Raw genomic sequence first — 24,504 nt, forward strand, 5'->3', positions numbered from 1 at the left:
CAGACCGGCAAGCATGGTTAATAACAGTATGGCAGCTGGAGTTACTAGTAGTTGCTGCTACAACTCTACTTTTAGACATCCCATGACTCGGATTGTTCTTCTTCATTTCCATAGCACTTTAAAATGGTTAGGAGTTCAATGATCAATTTGTTATGGAATTAGCATAGAAAGTGAACTCTGAGAACCCAATTTTGTCACCTTCCCTGCTGCTACAATTACCTTCCCTCAATGATTGCCTGATGTTGTATGTGTTCTCGTATTGAACTTATCACACTTGACGGTAATTGCGCATGTGTTTTTACTCCCCTGCTTTAGGAAGCCAGGGCTCACAGTTTCCTCCTTAGCCATATTGCCATGAATTTACAAGATGTGTGACATACACAAAACGGCAAAGCTTTAAAGGATGATTGGGTAAGTTAACGGAAGTTTAAATTGGTGCTTAGTGCTTTATCCAAATTCTGTCTTCACAGTTTCACAAAGAGCACTGGGGTGTCTTGCAGATAAGAACAATTAGTTGAGCGGTTTTTACCAACTCAACATTTTACTATCTTGTGCAGGGAGCATGGCTAATCTTTTAATGCTAATTTCTCTACACAGAGCATGACTAAAATTAATTTTCTATTGTCTTGGGATAGTTCACGAATCTTAAGCTTGGCATTTTGAACTCTAATATGCACTCCAGTTGGTTTTTTTTTTCTCCATCTTATTATAACATTGCATAAAGGCTGGTGGTAATTTGCACACCTTAGAGAGCTCGTTCCATTCCAGAGCACCTTGCCCTCACGAACACTCACACTTTGTGACTTGTGACCGCCTGTTCCCCATGTGAGTGGACTGAAGACGGGCACTGACTTGATGCCATCTACTTAGTTTTTCCCAGCACTCAATCACAACTTATTCAGCAGGAATTTCACAACGGAACTAGCACACTGTGTTCTGCTTTATCCTTGCTTATTATGTACACAATAGATTGTGTAAGTTAGAGAACATGATTATATGCACAAGTTATCATTTTATTTTACTTCGTGATTTTATTGTTTGTTTCTGTTTTAGCATAACTATCTCACTTTTAAATTTTTTCATTTAAACAAGCAGTTCTCAATATGTGGGTCATGACCCATCTGGGAGTCCAGCGACCCTTTTGAAAGGGATCACAAAGCAGATATCTTGAATATCAGATATTGACTTTATGTTTCCTAACAGTAGCAAAATCACAGTTATGAAGTAACAACTAAAATAATTTTACGGTTGGAGGTCACCACAACATGAGAAACTGTATTAAAGGATTGCAGCATTGGGGAGGCTGAGAGCCACTGATTTAAACAATAAAAACTGTTATCCCTGCCCATGACATAATAGAGTTTCAAAAGGATTAGTAGGTACCCGCCCTGACCTTTCTGGCCAGTTTCCCAGCAGGCAGGTGAAAGCAGTCTGGCATTCACTGTGTGATTTTTGCTGCTAGGTGACTGCTCTCACCGTCTCACCTTTCTTCATGTCTCACCCCGATTCGAGTGATGACAAAACCTTCTGCCCTCATACTTCCAGGCACATTTCAGTGCCTTTCTGCTTCCCCAGTTATGATATGAGACTTAACCTCACATTACTGTAGAAATAGCTCACATTCCCTTCCTGACAAGTTTTGGAAGTGTCAAGGTGCATGTTTATATAGAATATTTTAATTTATTCAGTTATTTATATTGGGCTCTCTAACGTATAAACGTGTAGAAATTCTTTTCTGTCATTGCTGCTTTTCCTTAAAAATGTTAATTTTTATAATTGTTTTTCTTTCACATCACATCTATTGTTGATAATGTTTTCTTGGCTTCCTTTTTTTGTAACCCCTCAAATGTTGTTTTAAATAACATTCAATTTTACCTGCAATCTAGGCTATCAAGAAGGCTTTTGGAATTCATTTATCTGTATTGCACCCAATGCTGGGGTCACTGGCTTGTACATTCATGCCTCTTTGTTTTGTGTTGGTGCTGGGGATTCTAATTTAGGTCTTTATGCTTGCAGAACAAGTGCCTTTACCCAACGAGCCATCTCCACAGCTTTAGAAGTTCAAATTAATACTTAAAACTATGTAGTGTAAAAAGAATTTTCTTGGTGTTGGCTCACCTTAAAATATGATTTGATAATCAATATGCAAAATACAATATTATTTTGCCATATTTCAAATGAAAAAATGTAATTAATGAGCAGCAAAAAAAATATATTTGGTGTAAAGAGCAGTTAGTAATCAAATTTTCTTCCAAGTCTTGGTGTCAGAGGAGTTTACTGCTGTGAAAACTGCTAATTCTTGCTTGAGCAAATATGCAAACCCAGTAAATGAGTAGATAAATACAGCCAACTGTCCCATCTCTGCTTGCTCTCTCTCTCTCTCTCTCTCTCTCTCTCTCTCTCTCTCTCTCTCTCTTTCTTCTACCATCAGACCAAATACTACAAACTTTAGTTCAGGAAATGACCATTGAACACCTGGGTTTCAGACTAGTCAGAGACATCCTGGTATGAAGGGTTTGTTAAACCTGCCAGCCTTCCCGCTTCATCTGTCACCAGTCTCCACAGGAAGAAGATAATAGAGAAGGTGAGGGGACACTTTTAATCCACAAGAAGCCATGAACAGAAACTTGTTCATTCAATATTCTCATCAACTCAGATATGTTTTATCCATAAGAACAGAAGTCATTCCTAGTCAATAGGCCTATTACCAATTTTGACACAAAGACAATCTCTAAGACTTCTATGCACATAAAAGAGTTAATGGATCTTGGAAGAAGCAGGCTTACAAAAAGATGGTTAGGGAGAGGCAAAATGAGTAAAATATTTCATGAACATGCACTTAAAAAAGTCATGGGTGAAGCTGTTATTAAGTATAATCAAAGCATAAAAAAGGTTGGTGTGAAGGAAAAGAGAGTGTAAAGACACACATAACTGAAATTGAGAAGTTGCACAATCCTTAAAAGTTGCTTTGTGCTTACAATTTTGTTTTGTAAATGCAGGATTGTTCCTGCTGAGCAACTGTCACTTCAGAGAATGGGTTTCTGTGCCTGTTAAGAACAGCATGCCTGACAGTGCTGGGAGCTAAGGGGCTTCTCTGAGAAGAAATAGAGTGCACATATTATGACATCTTTCCCCATTCCATTAACGAGCACAAAGACATTGGCCTCTTCATAAGGGAAGCACAAAGAAGCCTATTCATGGATTTTCTGAGTTTTCCTGATTTTTTTTTTACCATTCTTGGTCCTAGTCTGTTTATTTTTTAAAATTATAATCCATTTTAGCTGTGGATACAACTAATTCCAAAGACTGTAGTGATTCCAGGGATCACCAAATGTGTGTGGCTTTCAGACCGTCTAAAATAAATGACGAGTTCTGAATTCAATTAGCCTTTAATTACTGAAGTGATTTAAAGTTAGCTATTTTATACAGAGGTCATCTTTGCCAAATATACCTTATCTTAAGGTGCACTTAAAAATCTTATTTTAAGTAATATAGAAAATCATACCAATAGAAAATTCTCTTGAAGAAAACCATTCTTTATAGACTTTGGAAAGCATTGAGAATGTGACCCACTGATAGAACACTTTTCTTTCTCTCACAGGCTTTTGAGTTTGATCCCCAGCACCACAAGAGGACAAGAAGCATTTGCAGGTCCTATCTCATTGCTTAACAATGTGCAGGGGTTTGCACAGTTAAGTCATTATGCATTTTAGTCTAATCTTTTTTACATTATGTCACAAGGTACATTACACACACACACACACACACACACACACACACACACACACACATACACACACACACACACACAAACACCACATGCCCATGCTGAGTTTCAAGCAATGATTTTTAAAAGACAGAATCTGTTAGAAAAAAGAAAAAGGAAACAGTAAGATTAAAAATTCAATCCTGATTTTCTAGTGATAAAAGAAAATAGACATCAAACATTGGGTAAAATAATAAAAATGTAAGCTGTTGAACAGAGCTAAGAGGATTGCATCACATAATCATAACTAGATAATGGGCCACAGGCAGAGAATTTCCTTGATCTGGACACTAAACTTGTAAGGTGGTCAAGTGATTTTACAGATGATTTACAGTTTAAAACATGCATGGCGTTACAAATAAATGTGTACCAAGAAAGGTCTGAGCCCTGGTTCTAAATTCAGCACCCAGTAGTTATCACAAGTGTATCTATGAAGTCACAAATGCTGGAAATGTGTGAGAGAGGTGAAAACAGGTAAGGATTCATGAGGCATTCCTCTTAACCTGCTTATATTCACAAGACAGATGAGTTTGGAAAACTATGTTGGCATGGTTCTGAATATTCTGTACACTGAAGACTTCCTTGGGGGTACAGGAACAATCATGGATAAAAGAGGTTTGTAACATGACTCCATGCTTAAACAGTAGGGAGTGGAGACCATGAAGTCTGCTCACTCCACAGTGATACTGCAGATCTGTTGCCCTTGAGAGGGCAAGCAGCCAGTCTCTCTCCAGAGCCAATTGCTATACAAACAAACCTTCAAACATGAAATTAAAATGCATAAATCTTTGATATCTATCTGAGTATTGTATAAAAACAAATCAAGTGTTTAGAAACTAAGCCAGAATAGCTTCTCAGCAACGGCCTGGTAGATACCATATTTAGCATAACTGAATGCAGGCTTTCCCTTTTACTACAACAGGTTAAGGCAGATTTCATGAATAACACATGAGACTTTCAGTAACTACCCTGTGGTCAGGTCACAGGAGAGTCAAACTGAAATTAGTATCAAGATTTCAGCCATATCAATGGAGGTCTCGGGTGTCAGTCTTTGAATACTTAATAAAGGAAAGTCCCAGGAATTTGAGCTTTGGCCACATGGAATGCTCAGCAATAGTCATATTCTACAGAGCATGAAAGGCAGGGAAGAGAAGCATAAGGGAGAAGGCATAGGAATACATTCTCCTATCTCTGTAGGTGAGGATAGAGGATAGAGCCTCAGGGGACCTGATACCTGGGGGACACTTTGGTTATTCACTGGCTGTTCCTGGTTCTTCAAAAGAGAATGATAATACCTGTCTTGTAGGCATTGCTGAATGAAACAACATATCCAGTACATCTACAAAGTCTGCAGTGAGTGAATGTCCATAGGGTCAGGCTTCGAAGTAGGTTATCATCTATTAAATTAAAATTGATATATAGATTTTTCTCACAAATTACAGTTTTGTAAATATTGCTAAAAGATGAATAATATGATAAAGAGTTTCCAGAAATGATGGTGTTATCCTCAGGTTTTAGTTATGCAAAAGAAGATGTAGTTCTGGGTTTTACCCTACAATATCAGAAGTCAAAGGACACTGGGCAGTGGTGGCACATGCCTTGAATACCAGCACTTGGGAGATAGAGGAAGGCAGATCTCTGTGAGTTCCAGGCCAACCTGGTCTACAGAGTGAGTTCCAGGATGGCTAGGGTTACAGAGAGAAACCCTGTCTCCAAAAACAAACAAAACAAAATTTGTGCTTATGTGTCTGCACTTGTGTATCAGAGCATGTGTCTGTGAATGAGCCAGAGTTTGGTGTCAGGATGTCTTCCTCAATGGCTCACCATCTTACTCTTTGAGGGTTCTGCATTTCTTCAATGAATCTGAAGTTTACCATTTCTGCTAGACTCATTGGTGAGAGAGAGCTCCAGAGACCTGTTTGTGTCTGGTCCTGTCTGCTGCCGTTACAGATGATCATAGCCATGCCTGGCTTTTCCCAGGAATTTTGAGGATCTGCACTCAGGTCCCCTCAAGTGCTCTAGCTACCATCCCTGATTTTGTCATCTTCTATAGTCCTTACTTGTTCAGCTGTTCAAGGAATGCCACACAGCAGGAGGGTCGGGTTGACATGTGAGCAATTGACATTGGCTTGAAAGGACCCCAGGCCTTAGCCAGTGAATTCATTGGAAGGGATTTCCACATCCACTGCACTTGGAATTGTGTCAATGCCTCTTTATTTTATTGGCATTATTATTTTTGTCTTGACTGAGAAGCCATAAAGAAGTTTTTATTATTAACTTTCATAGATAAGAGCATAAAATTTGGTTGAAAAGTAAATAAATGCATAGGAAGGAATTTTATCAAGGTCCCATTAGAAAAACAAAATTCAGAGATGTGTTATTTCCTGTCAGGCCCTTAATCAAATATTAAGACAATCACTTAAGTAAGAGCAGTCAGCAACATCTAGCTATCCTCTCATGCCCTGTTCCAAAACTTCAGAATGTGTTTCTCTCTTCTGTAAGTGAACTGCCTTGGGCTGTGAGCAGAGCATTTCTCACAGTGATACACTGTGGTACACTTTTCCTCACGACCCCAGGAAATTACCTACTGCAAACCAATCATTTCAGCAGGAGAAATAGATGTAGAGGGTGAATTGTCTTAAATTTCCTTCCTTCCTCCCTCCCTCCCTCCCTCCCTCCCTCCCTCCCTCCCTCCCTCCCTCCCTCCCTCCCTCTCTCTCTCTCTCTCTTTCTTTCTTTCTTTCTTTCTTTCTTGGCAGGGTTCCTCTGTGTAACTGGTCTAACTGCCCTGGAACTAGTTTTTGTAGACCAGGCTAGCCTTGAACTCACAGAGATCCATCTGCCTCTGCCTCCTGTGGTGAGATTAAAGGCTTGCCCCACCACTGCCAGCTTGTTTTTCTTTTTTAAGGCTATTGACTAAAGTAGAGACTTAGTGCTACAGTGAGGATCAAGACCTGAATCTTAGGTCTTCACTTCTTCCCCTGCTCCTATTTTCCGCAGATTACACCCTCACAACAGTTTTCAAGGCTCCTTTCCACCATCTCTTCTTACTTCTTACCCTCACCGTATTGGACCATATTTATTTAGTACTGTCCTATCTTGTGTCCTAGTGTTGGTCTCTTTGACAATGATTGGCACTGCAGCAACTTCTTACTTCTGCATCGCCTATTCACTGCAGCCAAATCATTGCTCCGGCTTTCAAAGACATCTCACTCTTTGCTAAATTGTAGCTAAGTAGAATTTTTTCTTCACATCCATCCCTTTCTTAAGTCTACTCAAATCCAATTCCAGAATAGTCCCTTAATTCAGTAATTTGAGAGACATTTATTGAGTATTTATTTCATATTTTACCCACTAAAGCTCAGATTAATTTATGGTCTACATTTCTTAACTAGCCATATGGAGAGATGTTTCATAGAAGACTGTTTGCTTATTTTGTAGTGGTCTGGTCAGATAGAGTGGAAACGTGTAGACAGGATATCTACTGAAGTTCAGCTGCACATTGACACCTAACTTACGTTCAGTCAGACACAAAAGAGTGCATCAGTTACTTTGCATTACTTTACCTTGCCCAAGCGTGAGTAAGTGCCTTCCCTGCCTCCAGTCTGGCTATGAAATAGGATCTACCCAATAGCATGCAACCTATAGCATAAAAGAGGCTCAAAGCTGCTTTTCAGTTCCAGCTTACCAGGATGTGGAATGCTGTCTGTGTTTCTTTGCGTCCGGCCTATCAAGATGGTCGTCACATTCACGGATTTCTTAAGTGCGTTGGGTTTCTTCTGAAGTTTTACCTGCTTCTGAGGCTTGGCAATATTTGCCAGACCATCAGACACTAATCGATCAACACTCCAGGTTAAATTAGATAGAGCAGCTTGAGTTTTTATTTTAACGATTGACTCCACAAGTTTCATCAGACTGTCTCTCAGGGGACCTTCAGTCCACACAGGTAAGGGAGCACTCTGCCCAAAGGTGCTTGCAGAAGCATTGTGGCATGTCATTAAAAGCTCATGGACAGTTTTGTTAAGCAAAGAGAAATTCAGTGAAAGATAGATAGATTTTGCTTCCAGTGCCTTAAATCTGGAATTTAATACCTTCAATTGAAGATCAGTATCTTTCTCATTTGATAGCACACCACCCTTTTTGAATGAAACGTAGTAAGGTATAAGTGTCTTGGTCACTTTAGATTCAACACCTTGCAAACGAGTTTCAAACTCTTTGGCAGTCTTTCTTACCGAGAGTACATTTTCTTCTAAATTACTCATGTTTTCCTGACATTTTTTCACCTGGGAAGAGGTTTCATTGAACATTTGATAAACCTTTTGAAAGTTTAAATGGCTTAGTTTCTCATCTTTGGGCAGAATTGTAAGGGCTTTAGCAATTTGCAAAACAAAATTATACTTCTGATTGTCATTGACTAAAGTCTGAATAGAATCATTCAGACGCTGAAACTCAGAAATAAATGACAAAATGGATTCTACATTTTGGTTACACTCACAAACCTTGGGATTATCTACCCTAGCACTTAAACTCTCCTTTAACACATAGTTATCCTGAACAAAATCGATGGCATTGTTTATGACAGTCATTGTCTTATTGAGGCCATCTTCTGTTTCTAAGACATGGTCACCGATACGTCTTTCCAAGAATTCGTCCCGGCTCTGCACTTCATTTCTGAGTAAGTTGTGTCTTTTTGTAAGCTCTTTAGTAAGAACATTTAGGCGATTGATAGCCGCGATCAGGTTCTGTAGCTCTCTGCGCGTAACTGGGGCTTCCTTTGGCTCGCGTATAACCGGCTGTCGAATCGGTGATCTCTGCTCCAACAAAGGCTGGAGGATCTCCATGTCATATGTTAGATCATTCAGCTGCTCGCTTATTTTATCCACCTTGTTGTCCATGGGAAAGATAATCTCAGACAAGGTTTGGTTTAGCACATGCAGATTCTCCTCTGTGTCCTTCAATTGATATTTAAACTCGTGCCTGCATTTAGACACCATTTCTTCACATTCTCCCCTGACTGACTCTTTCTCCATCTCCAAAAGAATGGTGAGATTGCTGATCTTGCTTTCTTGGACATGCAAATCACTGAGCATCTGCCGCAGCATCAGCCCTTGCTTGCTTGCTGTCTCATGGAGCACGGAAAGATATTTAGTGACGTTACTGCTGCTTGATTCCTCAGAGACAACATTCTCCATTCCTGATGCTTGCTGAACTGATAGCCGCTGTGTGTTCGCTTCCTGTATTTTGGAGAGAGTTTCATTGAGGGTTTGCTGGTACAGAACTAGTTCTGAGTGTTCCTCTCCTATTGCTCCTTCCAAGTGAGCCTGCTTTGCTTCTAGCTCCTTGAGCGGCTTCTCACAGGTCAAGGCCATTTCCTGCCTGACATTCGTGATGTTATTCTTTAGGTCTGTGATATCCTTCCATGTGGGTTGATTTTCTTGTGTTAAAAGGAGTTTTTGCTGGGCTGTTACTGAAACCAAGGATGCATTGACTTGGAGAACTGCCTGCCTGGTACTTTCCAGGTCCTCTGACAGACTTGACACAGTCTTGAAGAGCTTTGCAATCGTTTCCTGCATGTCATCTTGGAAGGCTTTAAACTGTTCTTTTACAATATTCCTTAGCAGATCATCAATGCTTTTTGATTTTAGAGCTAAAAAGAATAAGATAAAAAATAGGAAAAATACACAGCTTTGAATTTAAAAGACATATTTGTAAAAAGGCTAAAATTCTAACACCAAGCATTAATTACATGTACTAGTGAAAGTAATTCTCTCCTGCATATATTTACGACATTAAAATTTTTTTTCCAGTATTCTTAAAAGATAACCACTTCCTTGACTGGCAAATATGACATGGAAAATCAATTACCATGTAGAACACACTATCACTATAAGCCAACGGTTTTATGGGCAAATGGGAAAAAGGAAGTGCTGTTGAATCCAGTGACACAGACTGCTCTACAGCAATCCTAAGCCTAGTTCTGAATGAAAATAAATCATGCTGGAGCTTTTTGTCTGAGTATATTCCTGTTGTTAGTATAACTGCATTGTCAACTGTCTAGTAATTAGGGGGAGCACTTACATTGTGAATTCATAAATGCTAATAAATCACAGAAAAATCTTAATAACTTGAAGGGAAATATAGATATCCATAAGACTTAAGAATGCCTTATAGAAACAAGTAGTGAAATTACTATTCTTTACAAAATGAATGAAATTTATTTTAAAATATGAATTTAAGACATGTTAATAATATGACATTAATTTTTGGCCTAACAAGAGGAAATTGCCAGTAGTGAACACTTAATAGTGTTTCTAACACTTGAAATGTACCTGGTAACATGCTGAGGCTGTGTGAAACAAGAAAGAAAGAAGGAAAGACAGGAAGGAAGGAAGGAAGGAAGGAAGGAAGGAAGGAAGGAAGGAAGGAAAGAAAGAAAGAAATAATTGAAGAAAGAAATGGGAGAGAAAGAGGTAGAAGAAGAAAGGGAAGAGGATGAGAAGGAAAATGGTCTGGATTATTTAAAATGGCATAAGTAGAAAGTGAATATTTGAAAAGTCTAAAACGAAACCAAACCAAAAACCAATCAATCAAACAAAAAAACAAAAAGCATTATCTCATATAGAAACAATAGAAAAAATAAAATATATATTTATAAAGTCTAGCTACAAATAATGATAAATGGAAGAGCTGTTCATTAAAATTTATAGAAAAGCACATTGATTATCATTTGATTCAGGTAACAAAGGAATTTTAAAAATAAGAGTTGTACACAGTAAGCCATCACTGAGTAGGCTCCACAGTCTTGTGTTTTTACAAAGTATTTAGCACACATGAAGACTCAAATAAAACCTACTGTAAAAGAGAAATTTTAGAAGAAAAAAATGTCCTCTTTGAACATCTTGCTATTAATTTTTCAAGTATTCCTCCAAAAGAAAAAGAAAAGAAAAGAAAAAAAAACCTTATCAACCGTATTCCTGGAAATGTATTCTCTAAAGATTAGGGTTGGTAAATACAAAAGGGTACAAAAGAATAAAAATACAGAAACCCTGAAATATCATGCACTAATACATGGCAGCAAACTATGAAGGAAAGCTAAATTAGAAAAATTTGAATAGCTACAAGAGAGAAATTATACAAAAACCATTCTTTTTTTTTTAAATCTATGAACAAGCCAGAGGCATGGCCTAGCATTTTGCCAGCTACCAACTTATTTCCCAAGTGTTTTGTGAATGTGTATCACTATCCTATGTGCATAGCAGAATATGACAGTTTAAAATGCATGGCATTTGTACGGCATTACTCCATAGTACAAATATGTCTGTGCTTTCTACAGGATAATTTAGCCACTCCTAGTTAATTAAAATTATGTTCAATTCTCACAGTTTCCAAAACTTGATGATGTACAATGAAATATTTATACCTGCGAGGGTTAGTTTTTTTGAATTTGTAACAGTGCTTTGAAGATTGATATGAAAAAAGAGAATTTAAGCCTTATTGAGTTTTCTAGCTGGAGACAACAACAACAAAAACCCTGATAGATGTCTAATTCCAGTTATCAAACAACTGACATGATCAGAAAGAAAGAGTATGACTGACAGGCTGGAAACATGATGCATAGATAAAATGAATATGGATCTTGCTGAAGGATATTGGAACAAGATGTAAATATATTTATTTGGCTCCTTAGTTATCATTCTTCTACATATCTTTGGGAAAGTCACATAGGAAATATCAAAATCATAGCAGTGTTCAAAAAGACATTAGCTCAAAATCATGTTCCATGATAGTGTTTTTTCCATCTGCAGTTCTACAACTCATTGGTAAAGAGTTTACAAAAACATGCCACCAAGCTTCATGTTAATACCTGTGCGGGGTCGCTCTCCAAACTACTTGACTTTGTTTGACGTGACTTAAATGGCATTCTTTTGTCGATGTTATTGACATTCAGTTTTAAAGGTTTTGGGTTATAATATAGTGTCATCATTTCCCCCCTTTTAATATCTTCCTTTTGGCATCACCAACATCACTCTTTTCTAGCAACTCTGATGGACGTGTGGGCTCATTCTAACAATGGCTAAATACAAGTGATGCTGTAACTAGGTACAACATGCCTATTCAAGTGAGTATTAGAAAATTACGTTTCAAAACACAATTTCCAAGTATTTTTAAGTTACATATTTTAAATTACCTCATTAAAATATTCATTGCTTTACTATCTAATTTAAAGTAAAGATTCAAAGAGTCAGGAGAATATGTCAATGAATATTTTTTATTTTACTCTTACCTTTTAGAATAGGTTGAAATTCCTTGCCTTTGTCTTCACTGATTTTCCCTTCCAGGGAGAGGTATGCATTCCTCATGTCCTCTGTGGCCAGAGAAACATTGTCCACTTTCTTCTGCAAAAATGTCAGCTTCATCGCCTGCTGGCTCATTTCCTCTGCCATTTTTTGAATCACAGCTGCATGTAAAAGAAAGAGATTTAGTACCATTAAAATAATAGACGCAACAACTGTCAAAATTTATTGTACACCATAACACTTAGAGATTTGAGAATATAGACCACGTTTCAGTGGCAACATGAACAATGAAGCTTTAAATTAAAAATCTTTAATAATTAAATATCCTTAATTTTTACATTTTAAAGTTTTCTCATAATTTGTCTTTCAAAAAGTTTTAGTTCTGTCATCACATTCTGAATAAATACAAATACAAGGGTTTAAAATCTAAAGCAATGGGTTTCCTTCCCCTAGCTAGTGGCTCATTCCTGCTCTCACACCGGGTCCCAGCGCTGAGTGTATGTAGTTTCTCACACGTATGGGGCTGTAGTTGTTCAAGTGTTACTTTCATTGCAGTACTCCTTGATGAGCTCAGATCCCAGTTTACAGTGACTCTTCTGTACAGAAGCAGTAATCACTGCAGCTTCACACACTGCACTGATTCAAAGACCTGCCAGTATTCTATAGATGCTGAGTCACAACATAAACTAAAGGACAGTATGAGGTATGTTAGCCAAATTCACTTTTAAAAATTAATTTTTTGGATTATCATTCAAAATAACAGATGATAATAAGGCATTTCCTATATATTTATTATCATTTTTCATTCATATTCAACTTTTATTACCATCCTCCTTGTCACCATTCGTTTTCTTGGAGTTCTCCTTCCTCCTCCTCAGTGACTTCCCCTACTGCTAAGCCTTTCAGTCTGTCTATCTGTCTGTCTGTCTATCTACCTACTTATCTATCTTATATCTATTATCAACTATCTAATACATGTATGATATTTCTGCATGAATATATATATATATATATATATATATATATATATATACACACACACACACACACAGAGAGAGATCCTATATGTGAATTTGTATGAATCTAGTTTTCACGTGTGAGAGAAAACATGATGTTTGTCTTTCTAAATCTGGATTATTTCTCTTAACATGATGATCTCTTGCATTTTTAAAAAAGAGATGTCTTTAAATATCATTTCTCAATGGGGTGCCTTGCTTTGTTTACCAAAATCTATGCCACTATTGAAGAGATGCTATTGGCACTAACTGACTTCGTTTTGGGGCTAAAGTTAAGTCTGAGATGCCAAAGTACTGTATAGGACAGAAAACCCATCCCAGGTTGACTTTTGATCAGTACAAGGTCTTAGGAATACAACCATTTCCTCAAGTTATCAGCACCCCTTTGTGGTGTCTTATCAGTCAAATCATCCTTCCCATCTCTTTTTACTCAGTCAAGCTGCCCCTTCTACATCAAACAAAAGCTGAGTTTGGTTTTGGGAAACTGTTATGTTCCCTGGATGTGTGATTGCAGCATTTTTAGTCTCCTGGGTTTGTGCGTGGATTTTTTTCCCCACTGCTTTATATAAATCTTTTCCATCTGGGAACCTATAATCTAGTGCAGTTTTTCCAAACAATTAGCAACCATATAACAGGATTGAAAAATGTGTTAATCCATCACCACCGAAATGGTGTCGACAATTATTGGGTTAAAGGTGGCAGTAATTAAGACCTGGGTCTCCATAGTCTTGCTTCTGCTGTTGCTGGGTCTGCTCGGCTGTTCTGTGGTCAACAGCTGTGTGACTTTCAGCCTGGTTACTGTGTGCCAGTTGCTGCTGTTCTTCAGCTAGACAGAAGCAGAGAGAGTATTCAGTGTTAGCATTGGAAGGGCCTCCTGTTTCCAGTCCTGAGTGATAATGGGACTGACGTTCATTTTCCTGTGTACTGAAGCGTGGTGATGAGGCCGACCGCAGAGCAAACTGTTTCTGCCCCATTCATAGGACAGGGTAATGCCACATCCAGTTGGAGGTTGGGGTTCTAATTTTGCCTTGGAAAAAAGAATTATTCAAAATTCATGTGGGTGAAAAATGGACGGAAGCCTTTGCAGATGCAGCCTACAAAACTGAGTGGATATTATAATCTATTATGGTAAAAGTAACAGCAGCCCTGTAAGGGGACTGATTTTTCAGTAATGCGTTTCCCAACTGGTAGTTGCTGGAAGGAGTGAAAGCTGCCTGTTCATTACAGCTGGACACCAAATCAGCTGCTTAATAAACAGTGCATTTAAGGAGTTGTTCCAAGATTATAAAAAATAATAACTATATGGCTTCTGATAAACTAATGGTAAAATTAAGCAATTACAGGTATATCTCCAGGGCAATCAACCCATAAAGTCAGTGACATTTCACAAAACCCAGAAATCCTAGTACCTATATTTAAGGAACACCATGTCTTACAAATCAAATAATTAAAATGTCTATATAATATTTCTTTGGAAAAACAATTTTGAGAGAGTCATTTAAAATATTAAACCCTTCAATAATACATGTTTAAATTATAGAGTTTGAATGAACACATTTGATCACTGTTGCCTACACACATACATGTATAAATACATGTTTGCTGTCTAGCTGGATTCCTTTTCCTATGAAATTTTGTGTCAATGAAATGGCAATTGAGCTGTATGTCAATGACCGCCACGATGCACATGTGGCCTTGCTGGCAATCTTTACGTTTTCCTGCTCCTTAAAACAGGCTGCAGGTTTGCCATTAATTGGGGTTTGTCTCCATTATCGCGTTGAATTTTGCTGTGCTGTTCGTCAAGGACTTGGGCTAGTCAATGAATTTCCAGTTGTGTAGAGTTTGTTTCGATGTCCCCTCCCACCAAAACTGATGAGTTATTTAGGAGAAGAAATTGTTGCAGAGTTTTGAGACAAGAACAGTGGTTTGAGAATTAGGGTAAGAAGTGAAAAGTATTAATCCCCTGTGAGGCCCCAACAATAATGTTCTTAGGGTGTGAATTCAGACCGATTCATGCAAAGATATCTCTGAAATAACAGTGCAGCTCTCCTACCATGGCTTCTCTGTGGCTGGGATAGTAAAGCATGTTTCTAACAGTTTGCATCTCTGCCCACTCAAGGGCATAGCTAAACAGTAAAGCAATGGTTTGCACATTGTAGTCACTCCTGTGACCATGAAAACATTTCCTGGGAAAATTTGGACCTATAGCTTCAGAACCCTACCCTGATTTAAGAAATTTCTACGTGGAGCATCCATCCCTCTTTTACCAAGATGGTCACATCATTCTGTGCATGCTAAAGCTTGTGAACCACTGAAGTAAAGCATCATGATCGATATTCCGCTGCAAGCTGACCTCATGTCATTCCCTGATTCTCTGGGCAGTGAAGAGTGTCCAGACCATAGACTGTAAATACTAATTGCAAGAGGAGCAAATGGGTGTAATAGGGCTACAATAGCTTGTCCATTTCCTTACTGCATACTTTCAGGAGTTTGACCACAGAAAGAAAAAGCATCAGTGAATTTAAAAGTGAGTGAGATAATGTGTTGGAGTTAAAGCAGAGTGGTCATAGTGGTCAGTGTCATGGCAGTGTGACACAGGCTCATTACCATAGAAACTTTCTCACTCTCAGCTTTTTATACAAATCTTACATCTTTGTTGCTGCTTTCTACTGTTTTAGAATGCTATTGGGTTTTTTTTTGTTTCTTTAATTTTATTATATATAGAAACTAGAAGTCTTTATGACTTGGAGACTAAACTATTCCTGTTTTTTTCCAATTCTTCTCCCAGGGCCATGGTTCATTGGACCTATGCTGGGCGATTGGACACATGTGTATTTAAAAATTTCAAGTTGTTAGGTGATTTTGATTCATGACGTTGGTTAGATCCACTAATTTAGAAAAGAATTGAAAGATTTTCCAAAATCTAATACAATTTATTGATATGAGGCAGAATTTTTTCTATATTCACAGTAAAATTGAAATATAAAAGTCAGTCTTCATGGTTCTTAAATAGGATCCTAGCTATGGATATAACATGCTTTAGAGGCATGGTTTATTACAATCTAACAGGTGAAAACCATGTGCCCATCATTCTGTAAAGAAGTGGGCTGTTATAAACAGTGGCATCAGCAAGAATTGCTCAGGATTCCTCAGTTCTCTCATGTACTCATTGTCATTCTCTCTGTGGTTTAGACAATAGGGCCCATCAAGTGGATTATGGACCATAAAAGAAGCTGTTGCTCTCTCCTCAGCGGTCACATCCAAAGTCTACTGATGGCTCAAAATCCCTCCGAAGTAGACTCCTTCCCATTCTGCACCCAGGCTGTCAGTCTTCCTTCTTGCATAGTGGTCTTTGTGTTCCCACTCCAGATTCTAGTCAGGATGAATCAATGTGGCTTGTCAGTTGTCAAAATACTGAACCATGCCTTTCAGAAAATACATAATAATACCGTATAACAACTTACATAATTAATCTTAAAACTATGATATTAGTTTATTTCAAGTTGACTATGTATATGTGATAAAAGATATATTCTTCAGGATGTATGATGAATAGAATTCCAACCCAGCACCATCTGAAAACTATTTCCTACGTCACATAATATAATAATTATAAAATAGGATATCATGGCATATCAATTTTATGCCACTACTCTTTGTGGAATAAATATCTAATAAAATGAAAAAATAAATGTTTAGGAAACCCAAAGTCAATTAAAAACTGATATATTATTAATGAAATGAATATCTTTCATATATAAATCTTAGGTGTTAACTGAACTTTTAGAAGTTATTTAGTTAACAACTTTTAGAAGTTAACTAAAATCCCAAAAGTCATGAATTTGACTACAGTTAATAGTTTTATCTCAGGAAACCAGAAGGAAAAATGTTTTTAATATTATTAATAATATAGTCATATATAGGAACACTCAAGAAAAAAATTCCTATGAATTGTGATTGTAAAAATATAGTCAATCCAGATAGTATACAGCTGTATTTGGAATGCTTGATAGAATGGGGCAGGAAGATTAACAAGAGTTTCAGGCCTTTCTGGTTAAAGAGCAACTCTGTGTATAACAAACAAACAAAACACCATTGATGTGAAACAATGGAAAAGAGAATACACTGCATATTCCAGACAAGTAGAGCAATAGAGCAGGATAAGAACGTCATCCTGGAGACTCGGACACAGCTTCAGAGAGAACCCTGCTGCTGTCAGTCACTGTGTTCACACATCTTAGATGGGGACAAGATGGCCATGGTGTCAGCAAGCATCTGAGCATAGTCGTGCTGGGTTCATATATATGCGCCACATTTCCTGCAATGCAGCAAACACACAGACGAGGGACAGAAAGACAGAGAGAGTTTGTGCTACAGAGTCAAACATGCAACACTGGAAAGATTTCTGGGCTTTAGTAGTAATCTTTGGGACCAAGGTTAAGAAGGCATTTTATAAATTATTCTCCTTGTGAATAATTTTACATATATATGATATTAAAACATCTATATTTGAAACAGATGATATTTGGAATACATTATTTGAGACAGCCACACAAATATTACATGAAACCAAATATAACGTGATCGGCTGCTTGAGAAAATGAAATATTTTCTAATAAATTTAAATGCAAATTTAATGTGTGTGACATAGCTATAAAGTTAATAAATGTTCCTTTGTTGATGTTGCCCCAACTATGACTAAATGGTGCTTACATAGCTCTAAGAAGAAACTACATTTGTATTGCCCTGGGTATTTTCCTGATTTAGCTATCAAGGAAGATGGACAACATTTAAAAGCATGCAGCTTTTATAGATTGCAAAACATGAATGTTACCACTTTTCTTACAATATAGTTCCGAACAAGACGTCCAGAGCATCGACACTAATAGACATTATAGATGTACAGATAACTTGTGCCCTACAATGGCTCTGGATCTGAGCGGGAATTCTTCAGAGAAAGTCAGAGCAGCTTCCTGTGTTTAATCATTTTCCTGAAAGGGCTATTTTGCTGATGTATCCTTGGTCAAAGAAAAAGCATGTCAGGAGCCAGGAGACACCAGCAAGCCTATCAGGGATTATTTAAATATGAGTGGTTGATTTCTGTGACTTGGCTTTGTATCTATATTTATTATGGTAATTAATGTATTAGTTTGGAAATCAATATGGCAGTTTCTCAGAAAATTGGGAATCAACCTACTTCAGGACCCAGCAATACCACTCTTGGGCATGCACTCAAAAGATGCTCAATCGTACTACAAAGTACGATGTTCATAGTAGCATTATTTATAATAGCAAAAATCCTGGAAACAATCTAGATGCCCCTCAACCAAAGAATGGATAAAGAAAATGTGACACATTTACACCTTAGAGTACTACTCAGCAGTAAAAAACAATGACATCCTAAGTGAGGTAACCTAGACCCCAAAGGATGAATATGGTATGGGCTTACTCATAAGTGGATACTAGCTATAAACAAAGGATATTGAGCCTATAGTTTATGATACTAGAAAAGCTAAGTAACAAAGTGAACCCTAAGAAAAACATATATAAATCTACCTGCAAAGTTAAAATAGATAATATCACCTGACATAATTGGGAGCATAGGAATTGGGGGAGAAGGGAAGGTGGAATGGGAAGAGGAGGGGAGAAAGGAATTAGGGAGGAGAACTTAAGGGAATAGGATAGTCAAGATGGAGGAGGGACAGAAATGAGAGCAAGGAAAGAGATATCTTGATTGCGGGATCCATTATGGTGCTAGCAAGAAACAGGGCACTAGAGAGATTCCTAATAATCCACAAAGATGACCCCAGCTAAGATCCTAAGCAATAGAAGAAAGGGTGCCCTAACTGACCTTGCTCTGTAGTCAGACTGATGAATATCTTAAATATCACCATAGAACCTTCTTCCAGCAACTGATGGAAACAGAGTCAGAGACCCGAATCAGAGCACTAGACTGAGATCCTAAAGTCCAGCTGAAGAGCGGGAGGAGTGAGAATATGAGCAAAGAGGACAAGACCATGATGGGTTCACCCACTGAAGCAGTCTACCTGAGCCAATGGGAACTCACCAACTCCACCTCAACAGGGAAGGAACCAGAATGGGACCAAACTAGTACTTCTGAATGTGGTTGAGAGTTGCATGGCAGGCACAGACTAAGGGGCCCCTAGCAGTGGCACCAGGATTTAAACCTACTCCGTGAATTGGTCTTTTGGAAACCTATTTTCTTTGGATGGATATTTGCTCAGACTAGATATAGTAAGGAGGGCCTTGGACCTTCCTCAAGGCAATGAGCCTTACCCAATGGATGGACGAGTGGATGGGGTGTGGGGTGGAGTGGAGGGAATGGGGGGGGGTAAGTGGAGGGAATGGGAGGAGGGGAGGGAGTGGGAACTTGGATTGGTATGTATAATGAAAAAAGATAGTTTGTTTTCTTTTTCAAAAAAATAAGAAAATAGTAAGAAACAGTAATGCATTCTTTTTTTGTTTTTTGTTTAATTTATTTATTTATTAAAGATTTCTGTCTCCTCCCCGCCTATATCAGCATTACTGAAATAGTGGGTAAATGGTGGAACATTACTGTTGTCCCTCCCCATAGCTCTTATGTTTACAGTTCAGTATACTTTACTAAAGCTTTTGTTTAGACAGTAAAGCTTTGCTCCAAATACTGTTACTTCATTCTAATAAAATTAAAATTGTTCATTTTCTTACTTTTCAAGTATGGCATGTTGTAGACTTAATGAAGAGATTATAACATTACACTTCCTTATTTAACATCTTGGTAGAACTGGGAAGTTGGGGCCCTTGTCTCTGATACATGTGATTGTGAAGATAGACCATGACCAAGGCTATTCATAAAAGAGAGTGTTTTACTGGGGACTTGCTCACACACATGGTTTCAGAGTCTTGCTCAGAGTCTTTTATCATCACAGAGGGAAGCATGGTGGCACATATGGCTCTGGAGAAGTAGATGAGAGCTTTACATCCCTATCCCTCAGCAGGGGGATGTGTGTGTGTGTGTGTGTGTGTGTGTGTGTGAGAGAGAGAGAGAGAGAGAGAGAGAGAGAGAGAGAGAGAGAGAGAGAGAGAGGGAGGGAGAGGTAGAGGGAGGAAGAGGGAGAGGGAGAGGGAGAGGGAGAGGGAGAGGGAGAGGGAGGGAGGGAGGGAGGGAGAGAGAGAGAGAGAGAGAGAGAGAGAGAGGAAGGGAGAGAGAGAGAGACAGAGGGAGGGAGGGAGAGAGGGAGGGAGGGAGAGAGAGAGACAGAGAGAGAGAGACAGAGAGAGAGAGAGAAGAGAGAGAGAGAGAACCTGTCCTGGAAACCTAAAAGCCAATCCTCAGTGACAGACTTCATCCAACAAGCCACACCTCTTCATCCTCTACTCTTTCAAAAAGATCCACTTCCTGGTGTTTAGGCATTCAAATATGTGAGCTTGTGTGGGCCACTCTTCAAACCACTACGGCCACACTTTATGGTGGAGAGGAGTTGCTTGAGATTTAAGTAAAAAGGTTTTTTCTAGCACCATAGTTGTCCCTGAACTATCCAGTTCAGACCAACCTTAAATATTCAGAAGAAACCCCGCTATGAGACAAACTGGGGAACAGAAGGGATATAACCCTGAATACTGAATTCTAATTTTCTATTGACCTTGGAGTAAAAAAAATCATAAAATATCATTCATGAATCCTGGAAATAAAGAAGGGTTTTGTTTTATAAGCAGGGAAACAGTGATAACCTAGAAAAACCCAAAGACTTGAAACAGGAACCAAGGAGCACAAGGTCAAACCTTCAGTTAGTGACAAGTGGACGAGGAAAGGAAGCTGTGAGGACCAGTGATAAAGTTTCCCCCAGAAGCACCTGCCCCAAACCTGACAAGGGCACCTTCCCTTAATCCCCAGAACAAAGGATAATACAGGACAATACACAGAGCTAGCAAGCGAAGGTCTTTAGTTTCTTAACCCATTCTTAGATGATTAAGACCTGTATGGTAGACTGTTAAACCTTTTAATTCATTTTGAACATTCTGGTGAAGTTTTAAAAAGACTGATAAAAAGAAAAATACAATTGAGGAATAAATTTCAAATGTCCTTAGGACACGTGTGCACCCACATGAAGCAAGTGATAAAATTGTCCTCCGAATTGCAGGGGGTTAAACACCACACAAAGATCTTTGGGATCTGGTGTTCACACGAAGCTCTTTGCTCCATGGTGCATTGAACACCAGATCTCAAAGATTTTTGTGTGGGGTTTAAGTCCCTGGCAAGGCTGTTAAAAACTCGAAATGCCTGTTTTACAAATTCAATAGTTCATGTTATCTTTTCCTGGCTGTGTTTGTCAGTTAGAGCTCAATACTTCCATTCAACCCAATTTATATCCCAGGATTTTGACTGGCAGCTGTAGAGGGCTGATAGGATCTCTTACAGTCTGCTACTTTCCTGTGATGAGGAGCCTGGTTGATCGATGGTCCTTTATTTTTTCATTTAGCAATCGTTCTGTGTCCACTGATGTATTCTCTTCAACACAGACTGCAGAGGTTTTCTCGGCAATCTATCTTCCCTTTCACACAAGCACAGACTGCTTGGTTCTGTGGAGTGCAGATTTCTAGGTCTCTTCCCTTGTCTTCTTTACATGAGAGATGCAGCTACAGAGAAGCGCTATGAAGCCAGCAGACTATGGTGACAATTGTGCACTTATTTTTGAAAGGCATCGTTGGATTTTATTTGTGCTCCTGGTTTTATGTTTCTCTCTGCAAAGCAAACTCTGATATTGGTGATCAAGGACTCAGAAACAAGGTCAGCAGATTTCAAGAGAAACAACTTTCTTATTAGGTGTGTTTATTATTGTTTTCTATTTAATAAGACAGATTTAATTTGCAAGTTATTTTTTGCTGTTATTATTTGTTTTTGCTTTTTAGGATATTTTCCTTGAGCACATTGAGCCACATGGAGGAAGTCAGTAATGTCAAGTCAGTAAGGAGGATGCTCTCTTTCCTGCTAGTTGCCAGAAAGCCTTCCTGTGGTGTATTGACTTCTAGCTGCTCCTGCAGCATCAGGTACACTGGCAGGCAGATGCCCAGTGTACTCATGAAGATGAACTCAGTAAGCTGAAGTAGCCAGCTTCGCAGACAAAGGCTCTGAACATCAATGTCCTTTAGTCAAATCCTACACAACATTACAGAGCAAGAAGCTCCTATAACACAACATATGACCTAAAGCAGAAGACGGTGAAGAACACTGGGAAAAATCAACTTTGTGAAAATATAAGAAACAGAATTGTTTCTTCATTTAAATAGTATAAATTTCAAGACGATGAATTTGCAATGTATTGTAAAATAATCTCACTTCTGAAGCCATGTATTTAAAATGTTAGTTCAAGCAGTTTTATAACGTTGAATTTTTTTACCCATGCAAAATAAAATGTCATGTGTTTACAATGTACCTGAAGGGGTCATTTTATTCCATATCTTTACTTATGTTTTCAGTATTCATTATTGAGTGATAGATATTTTAAAATGTAATTTTATAGACTTTTTTTTTTTAGAAAACCTGCATGGGGTCAAATGCTTAACAACTTGGCAAAAAGATCTTCTCTAAACTAGTATCAATTAAACATAAATTACGTTCCTTTGTGATATAATAGATATAATGCCTTGTTCCACTTCAGAATATTTTAGAGACATCCACTGGAGAGACACAGAACTGCAAATTTTATCTAATAGCCATAAGTGGTATATTACTATAGGCATTAAAAAAGTCTCTAATATGATATTGGAAAATAAAATAAGGTTCTTGCTAATGAAAATCTGGAAAGACTTGTGACCAAGTCCAGAAGGCATATAACTGTATGAATACTATTGCTTTGATGTCAGAACTAATATTTGCTTTATCCCCTAAAACAGCAGTCATGTAATTTTAAAAAAGGATTCTTTTAGATACTGTCCTGTTTTGGTAGGTAAACTACCACTAGAACCCAGGGTTCTGATTATTTGTGCTAGAGCACACACCGAGCAGATAAGCACTTTGGAATAGGAGCTGGGAAGAATTACACAGTGGGTTTGATGTGCAGCATCTCTTGCTGACACCCAGAGCATGGATTTCAGAAGGAAGAGGAGGAAGAGCTGGGAAGAGGTGAGCACTCTTGGGGAAGCATAAAGAGGAGGGTCTAGCTACCAGTAGGTCTACTGATAATTATCATATATTTAAACCATCTCTCTACTGCAATTAAATTATAAGGAAATTGTATTTACATTATGAAATCAATTTTGTTTCTGGAGATGAACTACTTTGTGAAACAGAGATTTATGAAGAGTGTATGGAACTTTACACATTTTCTATGAATAAATAACCCAGTGATACTTTGAGGGATAAGCCCTGAAATAATGGCTATTGTACCTACATAACCAGGTATCTACATAACCAAACTGTAGAGATCTCAGCAGAGGTTTAAAGAATGGATCTAGTCAGATTGAAAATTCTTGCCATTTAGAGCACCCTGCCTCATGAGTGCTGTCAAACACTATGCTTATGGGGGACAATTTGATCCCCTGTATGAAAACAAAAGGCTGGTACATATTTATTAAATGTAGCAGGTAAGGGGATAGCTTGGGATGTTATTAGGTAGGTATCAGAATGGAAAAGTGTGAAGGAAAAAATAAAGCAGGAGAGAACTAGTGAACAGTGGTTCAGGGAAAGCATGAGACAGTGACTCTTGAACCTACCAGTATTAACTGCACTCATAAAAAATGCAAGTACTTGATGGACTACAATAAAAATAAGAGAAACATAGCCAGGATTATGTCTGAGCAACACGGCATCCTTTTGGAATCAAAGCTACATTAGAATTCACACTATAACAATTTAAAATAATTGGGCAAACCTGCTACCCTAGCCTTATTTCCACACAGATTTCTATAGGAAAGTCACCTAACAGATTAATCAGCAAACGCTGGCCTTTTGTGTAGCTTTAATTCAGTGGCTGTGACAGGAAATCATCACTGATGCTTTTCTGAGACTTTTCTTTGTCAACATGTATTGAAACAGAAAACTGCGAATCTAACATTAAAGAGAGCCGTAAGTGGCTTCTAGGAAGAATTTCAGATGTGATTAACTACAGAATATAAACCACTTACATTCAGATACTTGGTAATCCCTGTAAGAAGCCAACGGCAGTAGGCAGTATAGTTAGCACTTAGTTTTGTTTCTTGTGGGCAAATTTACTATCCCGGAGTTCTGTAGCTTCTCTCTCATCTGCATGCATGCAGTCTGCCATAACAGTTAAGAATCGGTTAGCAAGCCCAGGAAGCCGAAAGTGGGGCATGCCCAGCTCGCAGCGGTTGGGCCCAGGACATGCTTTGACATATTGCTTTGCTCCCCGCCACCCGCAGTCAGCTATTCTGTGCAGTGGGGTGTGTAATGACAGCCTGCATCTGA

At 38.3% G+C, this 24,504-nt stretch overlaps 1 protein-coding gene across 1 annotated transcript in view; it reads right to left on the reverse strand.

Moving 5' to 3' along the window:
* Mmrn1 (multimerin 1) overlaps nucleotides 1-24,504 on the reverse strand; it is a 44,160-nt gene that overhangs the window by 6,663 nt on the left and 12,993 nt on the right. The window contains exons 4-6 of the mRNA XM_075983942.1: nucleotides 13,792-13,905; nucleotides 12,051-12,224; nucleotides 7,455-9,413 (exon numbers count right to left, since the gene is read on the reverse strand). Coding sequence (XP_075840057.1) covers nucleotides 7,455-9,413; nucleotides 12,051-12,224; nucleotides 13,792-13,905 — 2,247 coding nt within the window. The remainder of the gene's footprint in view (nucleotides 1-7,454; nucleotides 9,414-12,050; nucleotides 12,225-13,791; nucleotides 13,906-24,504) is intronic.

This window comes from Microtus pennsylvanicus, chromosome 8, assembly GCF_037038515.1.
Source record: "Microtus pennsylvanicus isolate mMicPen1 chromosome 8, mMicPen1.hap1, whole genome shotgun sequence".
NCBI lineage: Eukaryota > Metazoa > Chordata > Mammalia > Rodentia > Cricetidae > Microtus > Microtus pennsylvanicus.